The sequence below is a fragment of the Mastacembelus armatus genome, chromosome 13 (assembly GCF_900324485.2).
Source record: "Mastacembelus armatus chromosome 13, fMasArm1.2, whole genome shotgun sequence".
Classification (NCBI taxonomy): domain Eukaryota; kingdom Metazoa; phylum Chordata; class Actinopteri; order Synbranchiformes; family Mastacembelidae; genus Mastacembelus; species Mastacembelus armatus.
Genome location: NC_046645.1, coordinates 16,703,387 through 16,721,511, shown reverse-complemented (window position 1 = coordinate 16,721,511; position 18,125 = coordinate 16,703,387). Strand labels below are relative to the sequence as shown.

At 41.9% G+C, this 18,125-nt stretch overlaps 1 protein-coding gene across 1 annotated transcript; it reads left to right on the top strand.

Moving 5' to 3' along the window:
- Positions 1 to 751: 751 nt before the first annotated feature.
- Positions 752 to 9,967, top strand: tbx2b (T-box transcription factor 2b). The gene is made up of 8 exons (XM_026326926.2): positions 752 to 893; positions 1,134 to 1,966; positions 2,761 to 3,028; positions 4,679 to 4,825; positions 5,949 to 6,025; positions 6,204 to 6,373; positions 7,384 to 7,967; positions 8,445 to 9,967. Exons 2-8 carry the CDS (start codon positions 1,608 to 1,610, stop codon positions 8,892 to 8,894), a joined length of 2,055 nt encoding a protein of 684 aa, XP_026182711.1. The 5' UTR covers positions 752 to 893; positions 1,134 to 1,607; the 3' UTR covers positions 8,895 to 9,967.
- The last annotated feature ends 8,158 nt before the right edge of the window (positions 9,968 to 18,125 follow it).

The window sequence follows — 18,125 nt, the reverse complement described above, 5'->3', positions numbered from 1 at the left end:
GCATCAGCCGACTGGCGCCGAGCGGCTCTTTAACAAACTGAGTCCAACTTAATCAAGAGCTGCGGCGCTGGATTTTTCTTAAGGAGCTCAGTAGAGCGGACTGGGGGCAGGCTGGTGGGCCCCCACCCCCGTGGCTCCAGGAGTCTCGCACTGTCCTTGGTTTGACAAAATACAACCTGTCGGAGATTACACGCTACCACGGCCTGCCCTCAGCTCTGTGAGAGGGAGCACTAAATCATCTCATCGCTGCCACTGCTTGATCAGGAAATACAAACTATACACAACAAAAAAAAATCACCGCGACGCCAGACAGACTCTAACGCAATGGCAATAATATTATTTAGCCTATTTTTTAAAAAATCTACATCAAAATAAACCACGAAGTTTCCAAGAAATGACACTTTGTAGCCAAATAAGGAAAAGTTTGTATCGAAGTGTGAACTCACCGCTTTCTCCCTGATTTTCCTCTCAAAATTCATTCATCATCATTCATCTGGTTTCCTCTTTTTACTCCACGCAGCATCTGGGTTTGTCTTTTCCAGGCTTGACTCGTTATTGCGCTGCTGCTGCTGCTGCTGTCGCCGCCGCTGCGGCTGCTGCTGCTGCCTTCCTGTCAGCCCGAGCAGGAAAACGCACAGTGGGGAGGCTGAAGTCAGTGCACACACAGCTAACACAGCCTGGGCTGGTATGAGGCAAATCCAGCCTAGGCGTCAAAACAAGCCAATAACACGGAATAATTGCAAGTCTGCTATTCTACTGAGCGGCCGAGAGAGCAGCAGCTCTTTGAATTAAATCTCTCCGGAATGCAGAACATGGTCGTGAATTTACTGTTGTGAGTTGTTCTATAAGACAGTGGTAAACGTGGAGAACTGGAGCTGTTCCTCTGTATAAAGGTGAGTATTAAGAGAGTGAGTGTGGACAGGTTGGTTTCTCCGGAGGCGACATTGTCAAAACGCAAGCCGAGAGAGGTGATGCCTCCACCGGCCAAGAACTGGGCGCTGACCCGGTGTTTGGCTTGGAAATGGGGGTGGGATTTCCCGATCTTTCCTGTCATTGGTTAATATTTTATTCTGTTGACATGTTTTCTTACTGCTAATGCTTCCGACACCTTCTTGCCCCCCCTCCTCTCCTAGAGTCTGGCCGGAGCTGTCAGAACCACGCCTATAGGGGCCCACAATTGGTCCAGAAAGCGTAAAATCAGCAATCAAAGGGGCTTGGTTCATTAGTGCAGGGGATGGAGGCAGGAAGGACATGTGAGATAGTCACAGATCTGCAGTGAACGGGGCCACATCTCTCCAGTCAGTGTGGGATGACTGAAGCAGAGAAACAGCTTATTTCTCTGAGAGGCACAACGCGCAGCCGGGCTCTGCCTTCACACCGCCGCTTCTACTGAAGGACTCGGTGGAGGAACCAAAGGAAAAGCACATCAAGAGCAACTCTGGGCTATTTTCCTCACCCTCATAACGCGTTGTGTGTGTGACAAGGCGGTGTGCTCTTATACCGCTTTACACAAACTGCTCGCGAAGCGCGGACCTACGCTGGCTCAAGGTTGCGGGAAATACCACTAAAATATCTACTAGTTCACTTCGGTTTTTGTGGATGCACCGATGAGAGATCCAGTTTTTACAGGGACTGCAATGGCTTATCACCCTTTCCACGCACACCGGCCGACCGACTTCCCCATGTCCGCCTTCCTAGCGGCCGCGCAGCCTTCCTTCTTCCCAGCGCTCAGCCTGCCTCCCGGGGCGCTAACCAAGCCTATCCCGGACCACGGCCTGGCCGGGGCGGCTGAGGCTGGGCTCCACCCGGCCCTCAGCCATCATCAGGCGGCTCATCTCCGCAGCATGAAAAGCCTAGAGCCCGAGGAGGAAGTGGACGACGACCCTAAAGTTACACTGGAAGCCAAAGATCTTTGGGACCAGTTTCATAAACTCGGGACGGAGATGGTTATTACCAAGTCCGGAAGGTAAGAATTCGTCACAACACTGAATCCTTTCCCGGATATTTTATTTTGAATAAATTTCCAATAGTCTGTCTGTATATATGCGCAACACTTGCTACAGTTGGCAAGTTTAGAGCGGCTTAAAAGCAATTTATTCACATTATTAAATGGCAGCCTGGTCGTCAGGCCTTTGGTCTGTGTTTATTTTCCTATAGATTGTCAGTCAGTTGTACCATTAAAAACACACAGGAAAACTACACAATGCTGTGTTTACCCGGTTATAAATATATTTTCTCATAAATATCTATACATTTAGGAGTAAAAGCGAGTTCACTCAGAATTGGTAGAAGTTCAGTTTATTTTGAAATGCTTGTGATATATTTGCAGACTGATCCAACAACATATTTGAGATATTTTGGGGGAAGTGGTGTCTGGTCTTTACTCAGGTTCATTCTGTCCAAAGCAGCACAGCTTCTGGATTTTATAAACAGGCTGTCACTTCAAAAACCAGTAACGTGGAGTGATGTGGTCATAAATATACTGCTCAGCTTTGTAGTGCAGGCTTGGTCAACACACATACATACACCACAGACGCGCGCACACACACACACACACACACGCACACACACACACACGACGTTTTTACTGTGTTGCTATCGTGTAATTGCCTTGAAAATTGGTGAATAATATCGGACAATTACAAATATATCCAGTCGTCCGCGTCGCCTTTTATCAGTCAGTTGACGTTTTGCATGATAACCTGATGTGTTACAGCTGAATCTCGGCGTGTTGACTCCCCGTGTGTTGTCTCTCTGCAGGAGGATGTTCCCTCCGTTCAAAGTGCGTATAAACGGGCTTGATAAAAAAGCCAAATACATCCTGCTGATGGACATCGTGGCGGCGGACGACTGTCGCTACAAGTTCCACAACTCCCGCTGGATGGTCGCGGGCAAGGCCGACCCAGAGATGCCCAAGAGGATGTATATCCACCCGGACAGTCCGGCCACGGGTGAGCAGTGGATGGCCAAGCCTGTTGCTTTCCATAAGCTCAAGTTGACCAACAACATCTCAGACAAACACGGATTTGTAAGTACAGCGAGGCGTTTTGTCTCATATCCAACAGAAACGTTTTCTCATGTCTTCATGCGGTGTTTCCTGGGGGAACAGGCGAGGCAGGCTGTTTTTAGGTGTTTTAAGTTCAAATGAATTTTTTATGAAGCACTGGGAGAAAGTGGGTCGTTGTTGTGTAAAATAATAAAAGCAAAAGCTGCAAATAAAAAAAAAAACAGGATATAACATAGGTGAATAGCCGTATGTTATAGTGGCTGCGCTGTAAAAACCACTGCAGGATGATTATGAAGTAGGAGAAAAACCAGTGTGAGAAAATAGAAACATAATATTATTAAAAAATAAAATATATGCGCTAAACATGAGTCACTTATGGTCGTGTACACCAGAACGTCCAAGGCTGTTGACATTTTGTCGCCACTTGACTTCACACTGCGATTGACCTACACTGAGCTAATGTTTCCTCGTAGCTCTCCAGAATATTACCAGTCTGTGTTTTCTCCTCGTGAATCCAAAGCCAGAGCCGGTTGTGTGCAGCTCATGGCCCATATGCTGAACTCCCCGGGCCTTTCCTCTGTATTTTTACCGAAACTGTATGGGGGAGTCATCATAAAAAACAAGCATCATATTTGGGCAAGGCTGAGGGATTAAGTGGTCTATCACCAGAGCCGGTCAGAGAGAAATGATGCGAAATGAGCTTGAATGGCGGAACCGACTGATATGTTTGACACCTCCTATAGTATTAGAACTGGGCAGGTTCATATTTTTATATAGTTCAATATTCATAGTGTATTCACTGAATGGTTTGGCTTCTTTGCACATTTTATCCAGAAAATATTCCCCGCATTATTTTAACTGTGTAATAAAAACACACAAAAAATAACCGGTGCAAGAACCAGTGATACATGTCTGAGAGAGTCCATCTGACTCCCAGTCAGAGTGTGCTTCCGACTGGAAACAAATTCAGCATTTACATGTCAGTCTACAGAATTTGCAATCGCAAACAAACATGATTTCTTTTTATATACAGGTCGTAAATCTGTACTACATATGTCTGTCATCTGTGTCATTTTTAAGATAAAGTTAATTTATTCTAATTTTACCCGGAATTAATGCTATATCTGCATATTCATAGCGTTTGATATTTTATTTATATTTTTACGTATTTATTTATTGATTCATTTATGTATTTATTTGGGAAGCGGGTGGATTTAAAAATATATTTTATGGTAAAATGCATGTAAAGTCTTTGATGCTTTGTGGGTAAAAACAGACACACACTCAGTCTATAGCAGCCTATAATTCCAAACTGGTAAAGTGACCATAGGGTTTGTGGTGAATCTGAATGAAAGAGTGGAAATTTGTAGCTTTTGTCCCAATAGAAACTGGATCAAATCCGATTTTTTTTTTTTTTTTTTTTTGTGTGTGCTGTGGCTCGAGCTGTCGTGACAACATGTGTGGCCTGGTCAGGTTTTTCCCTGTGCTCTGCACTAATCACAGACAAGTCTGCTAACACAGTAATTATAACAGCATCAGTAACAATAGGCTGGATGATCCGCGTCAACACATTCTGTGTAGTGCTGAAGTTTAATGCAAAGAGAACATCAAAGAGAGACTGAAAATACCGTGAGATTTATTCCAAAGCTGTGTGTTTGTGTGTTCCTCCAGACTATTCTGAACTCCATGCACAAATACCAGCCCAGGTTCCACATAGTGCGGGCCAACGACATCCTGAAGCTCCCGTACAGCACCTTCAGGACCTATGTGTTCCCGGAGACCGAGTTTGTGGCTGTGACAGCCTATCAGAACGATAAGGTGAGGCAATGTTCATATTCAACCAACGGCCTCTAATATGGCTGCTATACTTTGCATAATAAATGTCCTACTTGTGTCCCCTCCCCCCACCACCAACCCCCGAAGACTTAATCTGATTTTGTAGGTCGCCTAATTTCCCTGCAGAGGACTCCCATGTCCCACTTGATTTTTTAATTGCTGTTTAGCCTGGATGTGCGACTGTATGGATGTGTTATGTGGTACATGTTATCTGGTATTTTGGGGGCTATAAATGGGCTAATAATGATGATAATATTAAATAGGCCAAACGCATAAATGCTAGGGGGTGTGTTGTGCAGTTCTGTGGTGCAGCATCATGCTCAGCACGTCCTCTTTTTTATTTTATTTTTTTTTCTTAATTTTTGTCATCTAAGAATGAATCAGTGAATGTATGGCAGTTTAAATAAGGGCTATTGAAACCGAGGTTGTGTGTATATTTGATGGACGCCTCTTTGCTGAATCTTTAGCCTGCTCCTTGAAGCTTATTGGAGGTTGTGTCTGTGGGTCTAGGGCAATGGGTCTTGTTGTAAAGGTTCATGGCAAAGAGTCACCATCGATTAGAGGACATTAAAAAAAAAAGCTTGTCACGCTGCAGCCATAGTGGACAGATGCTGCAAGAACTCTCTCTGCTCAGATGGTAAACGCCTAAAGCCTCTTGTCCAAGGGCCACTGAGGGCCTCCAGGAGCCTAGAACCTCCATACAGGCTTTTTCCGGCTCAGTGGCCGTACATGGAGCCTCTCCCGCATCAGGACATACCGTGAAGCAGCAGTGATCCAAACCACATTATTAATTATTGATATGATAGTCATCTGTTCGAGTATTGCTCCCTGCCTTTTTTCTGGGGGAACGGAGGCTTATGTAGCCCCATAGAGGAATATTTCGTGGCAGAATTTCTCTCCAGGGGCCAATGAGAATAACGTCCCATCATTAATCTTTTATTAATAATGCTAATCGAGGCTCACCGTGGCTTCTGCCCAACGTGCTACTTCGTGCGTGTGTTAATCGCAGGTGAATAAATATGTGGCAGGTGAAGACAAAAGACCTACATGCTGTGTCTAACCCTGGTTCCACAACTTTAAACTTCATTCTGTCCCTTTTCGACAGATAACGCAACTGAAGATTGATAACAACCCCTTTGCTAAAGGATTCAGAGACACGGGGAACGGAAGGAGGGAGAAAAGGTAGACAGCCTAACACCTGCAAACGCTACGAGTGTGTGTGTGAGTGTGTGGATGGGTGGATGTTATTCTGCAAGGTCCTGTCAATTTCCCTTCAGAGCAATTTATTATTATTATTATTATTATTATTATTATTATTATTATTATTATTATTATTATTATTATTATTATTATTATTCAGAAAGCAGCTGACGATGCCATCCCTGCGGATGTACGAGGACCAGTGTAAAGCGGACCGGGAGGGTGTGGACTCGGACGCCTCTTCTAGTGATCCGCCAGCCGGCAGGGACACCGCGCACTCCCCGCTGGGAGCCGGGACTAGTCCGCTGAGGTTCACCAGACCCACTCGAGGTTAGACACGTTATTGTTTAATTTTTTGGGGGCCGTGTTTTAAAAACTGTGTGTGAAAATGACATACAGGCTTATTAAATTCAACAGCCATGGGGTGATCATTTTGACCTTTAAAATTTAAACTGAATCAATTGTTACATTTGAAATGCAATAGCCTCACTATATTAAATTGGCGAAAATATGGTTGGAGCCGCAACGTGAGGAAACTCAATTAGTGTTTGTTAATTTCGTGGGCTTCTCTCGCTTGATATCATTTTAGGCCCATTCACGCATACTGATGCCAACAGGATCATTTGAAGCACATACTCTGCAGCCTGCGTGGATGTTTCTAAAATGTCAAATTGGCCCACTAGTGGATTTGTCTCTGCTTACATATTCCACACCCGTCAACCAATCAAATTAGCCACCTAAGATCAGGCACAGTACTGGGTTTATTTTACTTCACTAAAGACAGATTTTTTTTAAGTTCATGCTCTAGAACAGACACTTATATGTAACTGAGTATGTACATAGTAAAATCTACTTGAATTTGACTGGGATAGAATATTTCTTTTCCATTTGAAATGTTCTAATAAAGACTACAAACTGTGTATTGAGGTTATTAATATTTTGCTTACATTTATTACTAAATGTTGTCTCTCTTTTCTTCTTCTTTTGGTTTTAATTTGGTCTGATCCTATTGTTTTACCTCCCGTAATCTATCATGAGTCGGTACAAGTTTTTGAAGGGGCCTTGTGAATTGTTTTAATGTGCAGAATTTTATAGTGTTTGCATACTCAAAAGCTCTGTACAGTTAGAAAAATATTACTACATGCTGCTTAGAAAGAAAGCATTGTAAATCTCCATTAAAATGCAGTCCACATGTTGCAGTGGTCTGAAGGCCCCCACTAGGCTTATGTTGCTATTGTAGCACATGTAGGTTATTAGAATATATTTTTATGCTGGCTGGGTTTGAGGTGATAAACAGTTCAACATTGTTGTTATTCTTTTTTGTATGTATTCCTGCATAGATGAGAAAACATGCACTGACAGCGAACAAGAGCTGGAACATCCTGATGAGCACTGCACTGGCTCAAACAGTCCAGGACCTGAACCTGTGTCCCCCTACAGCTCCAGGTGTGAGGAGCGCATTCGGGACAGGCCTAGTGTGGAAAAGAAGGATGACTCCATATTCAGTATAAGGAACCTTGAGAAGGACAAAGGGGAGAGCAAGCACAGGAAGGACACCATGGACGCACTGACAAAGGACTCAGAGGCTGGAGGCATTGGTGCCAGTAAGGATGCCTTCTCCCCTCTCATGGTCCAAACTGAGAGCCCCTCACACTTCAGCCCAGGACACTTACAAAGCCTGGCTCTGTCTGGCCTGCACAGTCAGCAGTTCTTTAACCCTCTGAACACCGGATCACCACTGTTGTTTCACCCTGGGCAGTTTGCCATGGCCCCCGGAGCCTTTTCTGCTATGGGCATGGGGCATCTATTGGCTTCTGTATCTGGAGCAAGTGGTTTGGAAAATGGCAACTTACCCACCCAGGGCACGGGAGGAACCCCCAACCCCTTCCCCTTCCATCTGTCCCAGCATATGCTTGCCTCTCAGGTGAGAAAGGTCACCCAGTCAGCAAATGATTTGGTTTGTCTGCATACCTGTAACACTGAACTGATGGCAAGAAAGGGAAGTTTGAGCTTTGGAGTGAGAGTCTAGAGTGCGTTAGGGGTCAGACCACAACTGTTCATATGGAACAATGCAGCACCAGTAATAGTCTTGCATGAATCAGAGCTGGGTTCAAATTACTGCTGAAAATAATTAAAGGAAACATTCATGTATGTTATGTGAAAACATGAAGGGTTTCAACGTGTTTGAATTAAAATGAACAAAAATATAGTCATCAAAGTATTTGTTGGGACATTTTATCAGGCAGAAGAATTAAGAATTATTTGTTGCTGTTTTAGTTTGAAACAATCTGAAGAAGCAGCTCTGTTTGGTTGCTGTTCACTGGAAAATGTATCACAAATTTGACCACTTGACTGGAAATATACAACTGTGACAGCAGATCTTTCTTCTTTCATATTTCAGGGCATCCCAATGCCTCCATTCGGAGGTCTTTTCCCATACCCCTACACCTATATGGCAGCGGCGGCAGCGGCGGCCTCAGCCTCAGCCCTCCCCACCACCAGCACCTCCAGCCCACTTTCCAGGAACCCCTTCCTGGGATCGTCCCGGCCTCGACTCCGCTTTAACCCATACCAGCTCCCAGTGTCCCTGCCTCAGAGTTCCAGCCTGCTCACCACCAGCTTGCCCAGCAGCCTCAATCCGGGATCAGAATCCTCCAAACCAGGCAGCAGGGAGACCAGCCCAGCCCCAGAGCACCACAGCAACCACAAGTCTGGTGGGTCAAGTGGGAGGGCTGCATCTCCCAAAACTTCAGTAAAGGACTCAGTGAATGAGCTGCAAAGCATCCAGAGACTAGTGAGCGGCCTGGAAGGCCAGAGGGAGCCCTCCCCGACTGCAGACTCTCCCAAGTGATGAAGACTTTCTGTTCGGGATGAAGTCTTGGCTTGAATATCAGAGGACTATACGTGCATATGTCCTGTACAGCACATTACAGGCTGGGATATGGTTTGACCGATAAGTTTCAGTGAAGGCCGCTAAGCTGATATTTTTAAAAACAAAGTTGCAAATTGACAGAAATTTAGCCCATATGATTAAATTGAACCTTTTTTAAATAAAGACTATTAAAGCTTTCCAGAAACATACAATCATACAACTTTTAGATTATTATCAGCCCCCAAAACTCTACTTTGAATCCTGGTGTTAGGGTTAGCAGCTCTTGAATCAGCCTGACCTACAAAAACCTATTTCTACTACATTTCTACATTGATGTAATGAAGGTTATAAATAAATAAATAGAAATACATAGGAATACAAAATAGGCCCAATAATTTAAAAAGAATTATATTTAAAAATAACACCCACAGCTTAAGTTTAAGGCAGTGTCAAGAGAATAATACTGATTATTACTACAAAAAAATGTAACTAATCGTACTTTATCATGTTCATTATATATTGGAGGTGGACCAGTATCGGCCCCGTTATCGGTCTAAGCTGCCTGAGCGCCTGCAGTAACACAGACAGCGGCGCGCACTGGATCCGTGCGTGCTGAGTTTGGTTAACTTGAAGCATTTGAGCATCAAGGCCTGGTTTGTAAACCCGAAGCCGAGGCCTGAACAGGAGCCTCAGCACGCCGACAGGCAGGTCTCCAGCTGCATCCAAAAACTTTTTCTTTTTTTTTTCCAGGCCTGATTATTTCAAAAGGGATGGAAGATTCCGTCTGAGAGAGAAAGAAAGAGCCGCTTATCATTTCCTGCCAGATAAAATGTTTTTGAACTATTTATGTAATTAAAAATAAAAAATATGTAAATAAAGCTAAAGATCCAAGAATATGCAATTGGTATTAATTTATTCAAGGCTGTATATTAGCGTGTACATATTTCGAATTTAACTCATGTTTTTTTTTTTTCTCCTCCTCTTCTCCCATTTTACATGAACATATACTGTAAATGAAAGCTATTTAGCGCTTGTTGGTTTGGAAAAAAAAACTATGTATGAAGCATCGCTGATTTTTAGGAGGCGTGTGTGCCATGTTTTATTCTGTATCCACCGACACATACAGAGGAACAGAGAAAAGAGCTCCACGTGGATTCAAAAAAACACCTCAGGTTATTTCACTCCAGCCAGGAGACATTCAAAGCAATTCCTCCTATGGGCGCATCATTCATATCTATTCATAAATATATTTAAAGATGAAAATATCTTGTTTATGCTGGTTGTCCGGGTATTTTTTTTTTCGATTGTCTCACAATTTCAATAAAACTCGTTGTGCTGAAAGGCTATTGTTATTATTCTTAAAATGATCTAATTAGAGCAAAGCAGCTGCAGAAATTTGTAGATCGTTTTTATGAAATTATGTATGGTCTTACACAGTACTTACTACTACTACTTTAAGCATTACACACACACACACACACACACACACACACACAGGCCAGGAGCGCCCTCTGTGGGTTGTATATTTAAGGGGGAAAAAGGCACCTTCGCTCTGTGGTTTGCTAAATTTGGTAAGAAAATATTAATGGGTTCAATTCCGTGTTACTAAAAATACATTGAAATCAGTTGTGGAAATTTGTGGTTGCAATTTTTTACATGAAAACTACAGCTATGGATTATGGTAAGGATTAAGTGACCAGTACAATAAAAGGGGTTTTGATTATTTTTACTATGATTTCGCTGTTTAGACCGGAGCAGCATTAAGTGTCAGCAGAATGTGTATTTATTGCTGTTTATATTAAAATCGGGTGTGTCTCCGGCACGTACGGTCGTCCAGATTTATTTTGAGCAGGTCTTCAGTCACAGTCAGTCAGCATTTCCTTTAGTATTGTGTGCTCGGCTGTATTTTTAGAAAGAGTCGTGTAATGCAAGTATTTATAGGACGAACTTTCTCTGCTGCGCTCACACATATCCGATGCAGCCAGAAAGCCTGTGCTGTCTGTTGACGGTTTGACTCAGACAATGTTTGCTTGCAGACTTTATTCAGGAACATAGATTCCATATTAAATATGATTTGACTTGCGGAAATAACTGATCCTGATATTATAGCGTTTTAATAGGTCAAATATGTCCGTATGTTTAGAGAGAAAACATATAAGAAGCAGCAACATACTTTAATTTATGTGGATTTCTCTGGTTTCTTTTTTTGTTTGTTTTTTTGTTTAGTTTAGTTTTTTTTTTTTTTTTTTTTTTTTTTTTGCTGTTTGTTTTTTTGTTTTTGTATGTTAGTTCCCAGCCTTCAGTGAAAATGTAAAATCTAGTGTGTGTTGAGGCCTGTGAGAGAGCATGATGCAGCAGCAGCAGTGTGTGTCAGACTGTGTATGTGTGTGTCTCGGTTTAAGGGGTTAAGCAGGGGGAGTTCAGGGCAGCAGACAGCCTTTTGTCCGGGACCCGGCGCCTGTCGCCTGCCTGCCGGCCACAGCCTCCACACCGCCCGCTTCCTAATTAGAGAGTTCCCCCCTCCTCCTCTCCGCCCTCCTCCTCCACCTCCTCCCCTTCATCTTCATTTTCTTTTCTTTCTGCAGCGATAATCACAAAACTCTCATTCTATTACGGGGGCCCATTGTTGCCACTCTGTTATCTTCAATTAACAGAGAGAGCGACTCGACCTCGCACTCTGGTAGAAAAAAGTATTTGTCTAAATCAATCAGTCAATGAGTGATCAATAGGCTCCCGTGGAGGCCCCGTGGATCATAACTAATGGCTGCTGACGGCGTGGGGGAAAAAGGCCAAGATTATTCACAACTTTGTTAAATGATCAGTGCAGGGCCTATGTTGTTATTTAAAGTTTTATAAGGCAGCCGAAGACATTACACAGTTCATTTCAGCAAAGACAAACAGCACCTTTCCTGGGGTTTACTGTATGAAAACTAAACAAGATCACAACAGGGCTAGTCTGTGGTTTCTATCTTCTCTCCTTATCTTACAGCACAGGGCCTGGTGGGATCTAGTCTCACATCAGTCTGCATGCCCCAGATTACACAAATATTCTACTCTGAATATCAGGTGACTTATGTAACTGATAGCCAGGACTGTAGTTTGTTAATGTGTAATTGATTTACGTTTGTCCTGTTTTTATTTCTACATTTAAACATGCAATAGATTAGTAAATGTAATGGAATATAGGTTTGGTATTACATTTAGTATTAGAAGTTGTAAATGCATATAGTTTAGAACTTAGTGGTAAACATATTTAACCACCATTTAAACATAGCTTTAAGATACTGTGTTGTGTATTTACATTTTGTACCACTTTATAATTCTATCATTACAGAGGCAAATACAATGCTTTACAAATCTATACTGCATTGGTATTCGTCGGAATACCCTGAAGTATGTTAGATTAGCACCGATCTTTCAGATAACATCAGAAGACTGCATGTACATTAATGAATCAATAATAATTATTAATAATGAGTTTTTTGCTTAAATGATTGTCAGACACTGTACTTATGCACTTTAACTTGTGATGTGATATTTTTTGTACTAGTACAACACTGAATATTTTTTCCATTTCTAATGAAATCATATAGTCTATAGTCTATGTAGGACTTCAGAACATTATAGTTTTTATTGCTATCACTTAAATGAAATGAATTCAAGCAGGAGAACTGACCATGTAGAACCACTGTTGTTTTTCATGTCTTGTGTTCTTAAGGCTAAATGTAGCTTGCACAAACCTGTTGATTTGTGAGTTGATGTGATGGGAGGGAAAAGCTGTACATGCCATGTCACTGCTGATGAAGCTCCTAAATATTTGAAGGTTGAAAGTAATGTATTTTAGAATTAAAACAGCTAGGAACCAATATTTGATTCCTCCTATTTGCACAGTAAAATACAGAATGTTTGTGCTGCTAATGAATCTACAAAAGTAGAGGAATATAGTGTTTTGAGTAATATCAATTGTATCTATATTGAAACTAGCTGGGGCGATGCATTTATTTGGGAATGAAAGGCCAGTATTGGTACAGTATGTCAGTCTGACAGTGCAGGGAACCAGCCCAGAAACCTGCATGGTGTCTACAGAGTTCATATTGTTATGCTTCAGCTCTGCATGCTGCTCTATCTGCCAGCCATCTATTGGCTGCTTGGCTCAGGTGCAGACACCACACTGGCCTACAGTGGAGCAGGAGGGGTCCAATCACAAGCCACTGTTCTCCTTCAGGGGGAAGTTAGGAGGAGAGGGAGGGAGACATCTCACAGTCTCTAATGCTCACTGCAACACTTCCACATGCCAATAACTCAAGCACTAACCAACACACATACACACCAATGAAGAAAATACAAATTCAAGGTTACTGATTTTGTCAAACATTTCACAAATGGACTGTATGTGTTGAAGGGAAAACACAGAATGCTTTGAGTTAACTCTAAGATCTATTAAAAACATCTGAATAATACACTTATCAAATACACCTGTACCAGAGAATGGACTCACCATATGGGCCACCAGAAGTGTAAATTGTACGTATAGAATAAAAGAGAGGAATAATGATGCCATAATCATATCAGCTGAAGAACGTTTACCATTAAACACTACGTGCGCACAGCTTTCCTTTCTGCTGTTGTGTAAAATATCATGTTCACCTACAGAGTGCATACTGCTATTACTGATTGTCATAGTGTGCACATTAAAAGCAGGCAAACAAGTTAGACTGAGTGTGTGTGTGTGTGAGTATGTGAGTATGTGAGTCCTACTTTTGAATAGTTTGGAACTACATCTCCACAGCATGCAGGCCCATCGCCCCCTCCTGGACACCAAAAAGGAGAAGGAGGTCTGTAAGTTTTCTCTAGGACAAAATTGGGTCTGGCAAGCAAATAGTATATAACATGTACTTTATATTTTGAGCATCCTTTGTGGTCCTTTTCAACCTTTTCATACCTTTGGAATAGTTTGGATTATGCATAGTACAGTACAAATTTTCAAAATTATTCATGTTCTGTCTTTGTTTTTTTTTTTCAAGTCCAGGGTCAGACATGGTTGTATACTTTCCCATGGTTTAAATGCAAGTTGATTATATGTGTATATGCTTATTCGCTAATAACACAGTACAAGTTACTTTGGCCAGCACTCCCTGCACCAGCAAATAGTCACGTCTTCACCAGTGCCACTTCCAAAACTGTTAACCACTAGGTGGCATACTTACTTACTTCACAAGTGTCTTTGTTGCATTCCATATCTACAATAACAAATGCTATAACAAATATAACAATAACAAATTATATCTATGGTGCTGCTACTGTTTGATTTTGGTATATCAATATTTATTTTTATTTATATTTGTCCATACTCAAGGCTTCAGGAAACACACAGTGACAATAATCCAATTATCAAGCTATGAAGTGTAAATATGAGAATCATAAGAAATTATAAAAGAGATGACAGTAAAGATGATGTAAATGAAGAAGTAAGTTTAAATTGGTATTAGCAGACTGGTATAAGAGGTGCAGTTCAAGCAATGATGCATAAAGCAGGTTAATGCAATTGTGCATAAAACCTACAGTCAAACATGGTGGTGGAAACATTCAGGTGTGGGGATGTTTTGCCTATTGTGGGGTTGGTTATTTTCTTAATAGTACACTCAACCTGGAGCAGTGTCAGCCTGTTCAGCAGAAGAGAGTCTCTTCCAGTCCTCATGAAAGAGCAGTGAGTGGTGAGCTCCATGACTTTCCATTCAGACATAAACTCCAATAAACCTCTTTGTTGAGAAGGGAAAGGCTAAAAGCTAAAGCACATTTCTAAATAAACTGTTAGACTGATAAGATACAAGAAACTAAAAGTAGGGGTTTCTGTGACTACTGACAAACTTTTTAGTTAGTTAAGAATTATGTAACCCTGTTGGAGAAAAACCATTTCACCTAAAACATTATAGTTTGTTTCTTTGGTTGACATGCTAGATGCCTTAGAGTTCTGGACCCCACTGTAGCATTAGAGCATTTGGAATAAATATAACCTACTGTAAGAGCTCCATGTAAAGACTATGTGTCATGGTACAGCTCCCTATGAGCTGTTGCTCTGGTGACAAATTACAAACTGAAAGATGTCGAATGGAAAAGCCATAAATCAGAGCAAAGCAAAACACTGCAGGGTAGCTAATGAAGTGGCTGTAGAAGGCCACACTGGGCAACCTTCATCTTGTCACTCATTACTACTGGAGGGAACTAGGGAGGCTCACATGGAAACTGATGCCTTTCACTGTCCTAGATCAAACAGCAGCAGGAGCCTGCACCCGCTGCACTCCAAGTCACAAACACAGTACATGCCTGTTGCAAAAAGTGGGCTTTTGATCATGCTCAAGTCCTTGAGGATGTGTTTAAAAAGGACAGCAAGAGGAACTATGTGGGATCTGTGCATTTGACCTCACAGAAATCATTTGCTCTGATAGCACTTAGAGGCCTGGCCTCCATATACTATGTTGACACCGAGATGAACACAAAAGATTAGCAAAGACTAACAGTCTCTGCCATGACGAAAAGATGCCTGAGCCAACTCAAGACACTGAGACTAAACCCACCAGCTCTTCTAAAAACATACAATCACCTCAACACTTGTACATGGTCCGACACATGCAACATACACCCACTCCTGCTTAGATAAACTCTGAGCTGCTCCAGAGGCATGCAGTGCACTCAGAGTGGAGTTTGACTGATAATGCTCCTTCTTTAGAAATAAAGACAGTATACAGTATTTATGTAGTGTGTTTATTACTAAATGACATGTTAGCCAGTTTTAACAACAACAATTTGGTAATCACCTCAAGAGATTTTACTCTGTGACGTTCTTCTCTACCTCTTCTCTCTACCTGTTTGCTGCTAGTTTGACCAGCCAAGATTCGGAAAGCCAGTACCAGTACTGTTTAACTAAATACTGATGGTAGTAGTTTTAATATATAGCTACTTGAAAGTGAAAATTGACTCTATACGTCATTTGTGCCAGCACTATTATGACCAACCATAATATGTTGTATATGGCAACCTATTGCAACCATAGTAATTGTGACATGCACAGAGGAGGGACTTAGCAGACATAATGTGTAGAGCAACAAAGTTTGTATAAGAGGGAGGTTGGAGTAATGGACCTGTCAGAACACTCAGAACTCTCACATAATATCAGTGTTTGATTCCAGTGTAAAATGTTTTGTTTTTTTATCCATGACATTCCACAACCTTAACCATGTGTCTATTATTCTAACCAGGCCAACGAAAAATGTGTGTATAGTTGTTTCCATGACGCCTGCTGGAGGAACCAACATATGGGTCATATCAACACAATAAGGACAAAGGTCTAGTAAGCATGCCAGTGGAGGTTGGATTCAAACGTTGTTACATTTACACTGAAGAACATGTTGTGTTTGGAGTGATGGCATCATGTTGCTTTTGTTGTCTATGTTCATATTAATTGCCATAAGTCCCAACTAAAACCAACAGTGAATTTGGTGGTGGAACTGTGCTCAGCCATTGGTTCAGATACATGATTGACACCTGGACCACACACACTAGAATTTAGTCTTTGAATCTCCCCATCTACTGGAGCACAAACTCAAAATTATCAGGACCCTACACCATCAGGTTGAGAACATGCCTACAAGGGGAGAGGGAAAGGAGAGAGCACAAACACAGCAAGGACTTATTTGGAACCAACCTGTGACTAACCCAACTAGGCCTTTAACTAAGCAACACCAGAAGATCCGGTAAGAACCCCACATAGGGATGAAAAGAATAACACAACACTGTCATTCTGTACATTACTGGAGTATCTGTAAAACTCAGGGGGATGTTTAAGGTACACTGCACTTCTTTGCATTTCAAAGCCAGCAGCACATTGAGACTAAACACTGAGACATAAGCGACATATATGTGTAGGCAGTGAAACACAGCAGCAAATGCTAAGATTTGTTGAGAGTAAACAATTGTTCAACCACTGCCAACTCTTCAGGACAAGACTCAGCAGTCCACCTGCAAATGAAGACCAAGGGACACTCCTTTGAAAAACGCACACATTGGCCAAAGACCAATGATTTGAAAGACAAATGAAAGAGGCCACCTGTGTCCATCAGTCAAAAGACAGGTGGTCTGTGACACCCCTTATCAGCCACATACAATGTAGTCCTGAAAATAGTCTCCAGTTTAACACTCAGTTACACCTTGGCTTGTGACCGTAATAACACACGATGGTGCACAGGTGCAGTACTGTGTATTGGTGGTTAGCACTGTTACCTCACAACAAATCTGGCAGGGACCTTTCTGTGTGGAGTTTGCATGTTCTCCTGTGCTTGTGTAGGTTTTTTTCCAGGTACTCCGGTTTCCTCCCACAGTCCAAAAACATGTATGTCAGGTTGATTGCCCATAGGAGTGAGTGTGAGTGTGTGAGGTTGTTTGTCTTTGTTTGTCTTTGTTTGTCTCTATGTGGCCCTGTGATGGACTGGTGACCTGCCCAGATCCCTGTGACCCTAAACAGGAATAAGTGGGTATAGATGATGGATGGATGGATGGATGGATGGATGGATGGATGGATGGATGGATGGATGGATGGATGGATGGATGGATGGATGGGTAAAAACCAGCAAGTAACTTCAACTGCCCTCCATCCATTTACAACTCCAGACCAGGGACTCTCCACCAGTCAGTCAGAACTGAAGAAGCTCTTTGGGTGAGAGGTGAAAAATCTCTTCAGGGGACTTCCAATAACTACTTTCAGTATACCATGGCCCTGATGAATGAGAATCTTCACAAACTCTTATTGGTGTCATATCATGCACCAGTAGAGAGTTGTAAAAAAAACTCTGATAAACTTATGTATGTATGTTGCCCAATATCAACCACTGAGCACATGACCATTGTTTGATTCTGTAAGTACTGATCAGCTAAATAAATAAAAAATAAGCCCATTTCCTGCATCTTAATTGCAAAAATATTATTATGTGCAGATCATGTAAATAACCCTCTTTTTTAGACATCCATTATTCATTCACACATGTCTTGCAAACCGGGATCATATTCATATTTTAGTTTCAGATGTTGAATAGCTAAGTAAGTGAGGCATGATTTGTTTGTTTGGACAAGAAGAGTAGGAAGTAGTCACAGTTTGGAGAAAAGCAGACCTTCCATGCAACACTCAAAGAGCAGCATTAAGAAAACCAAATATTAAAT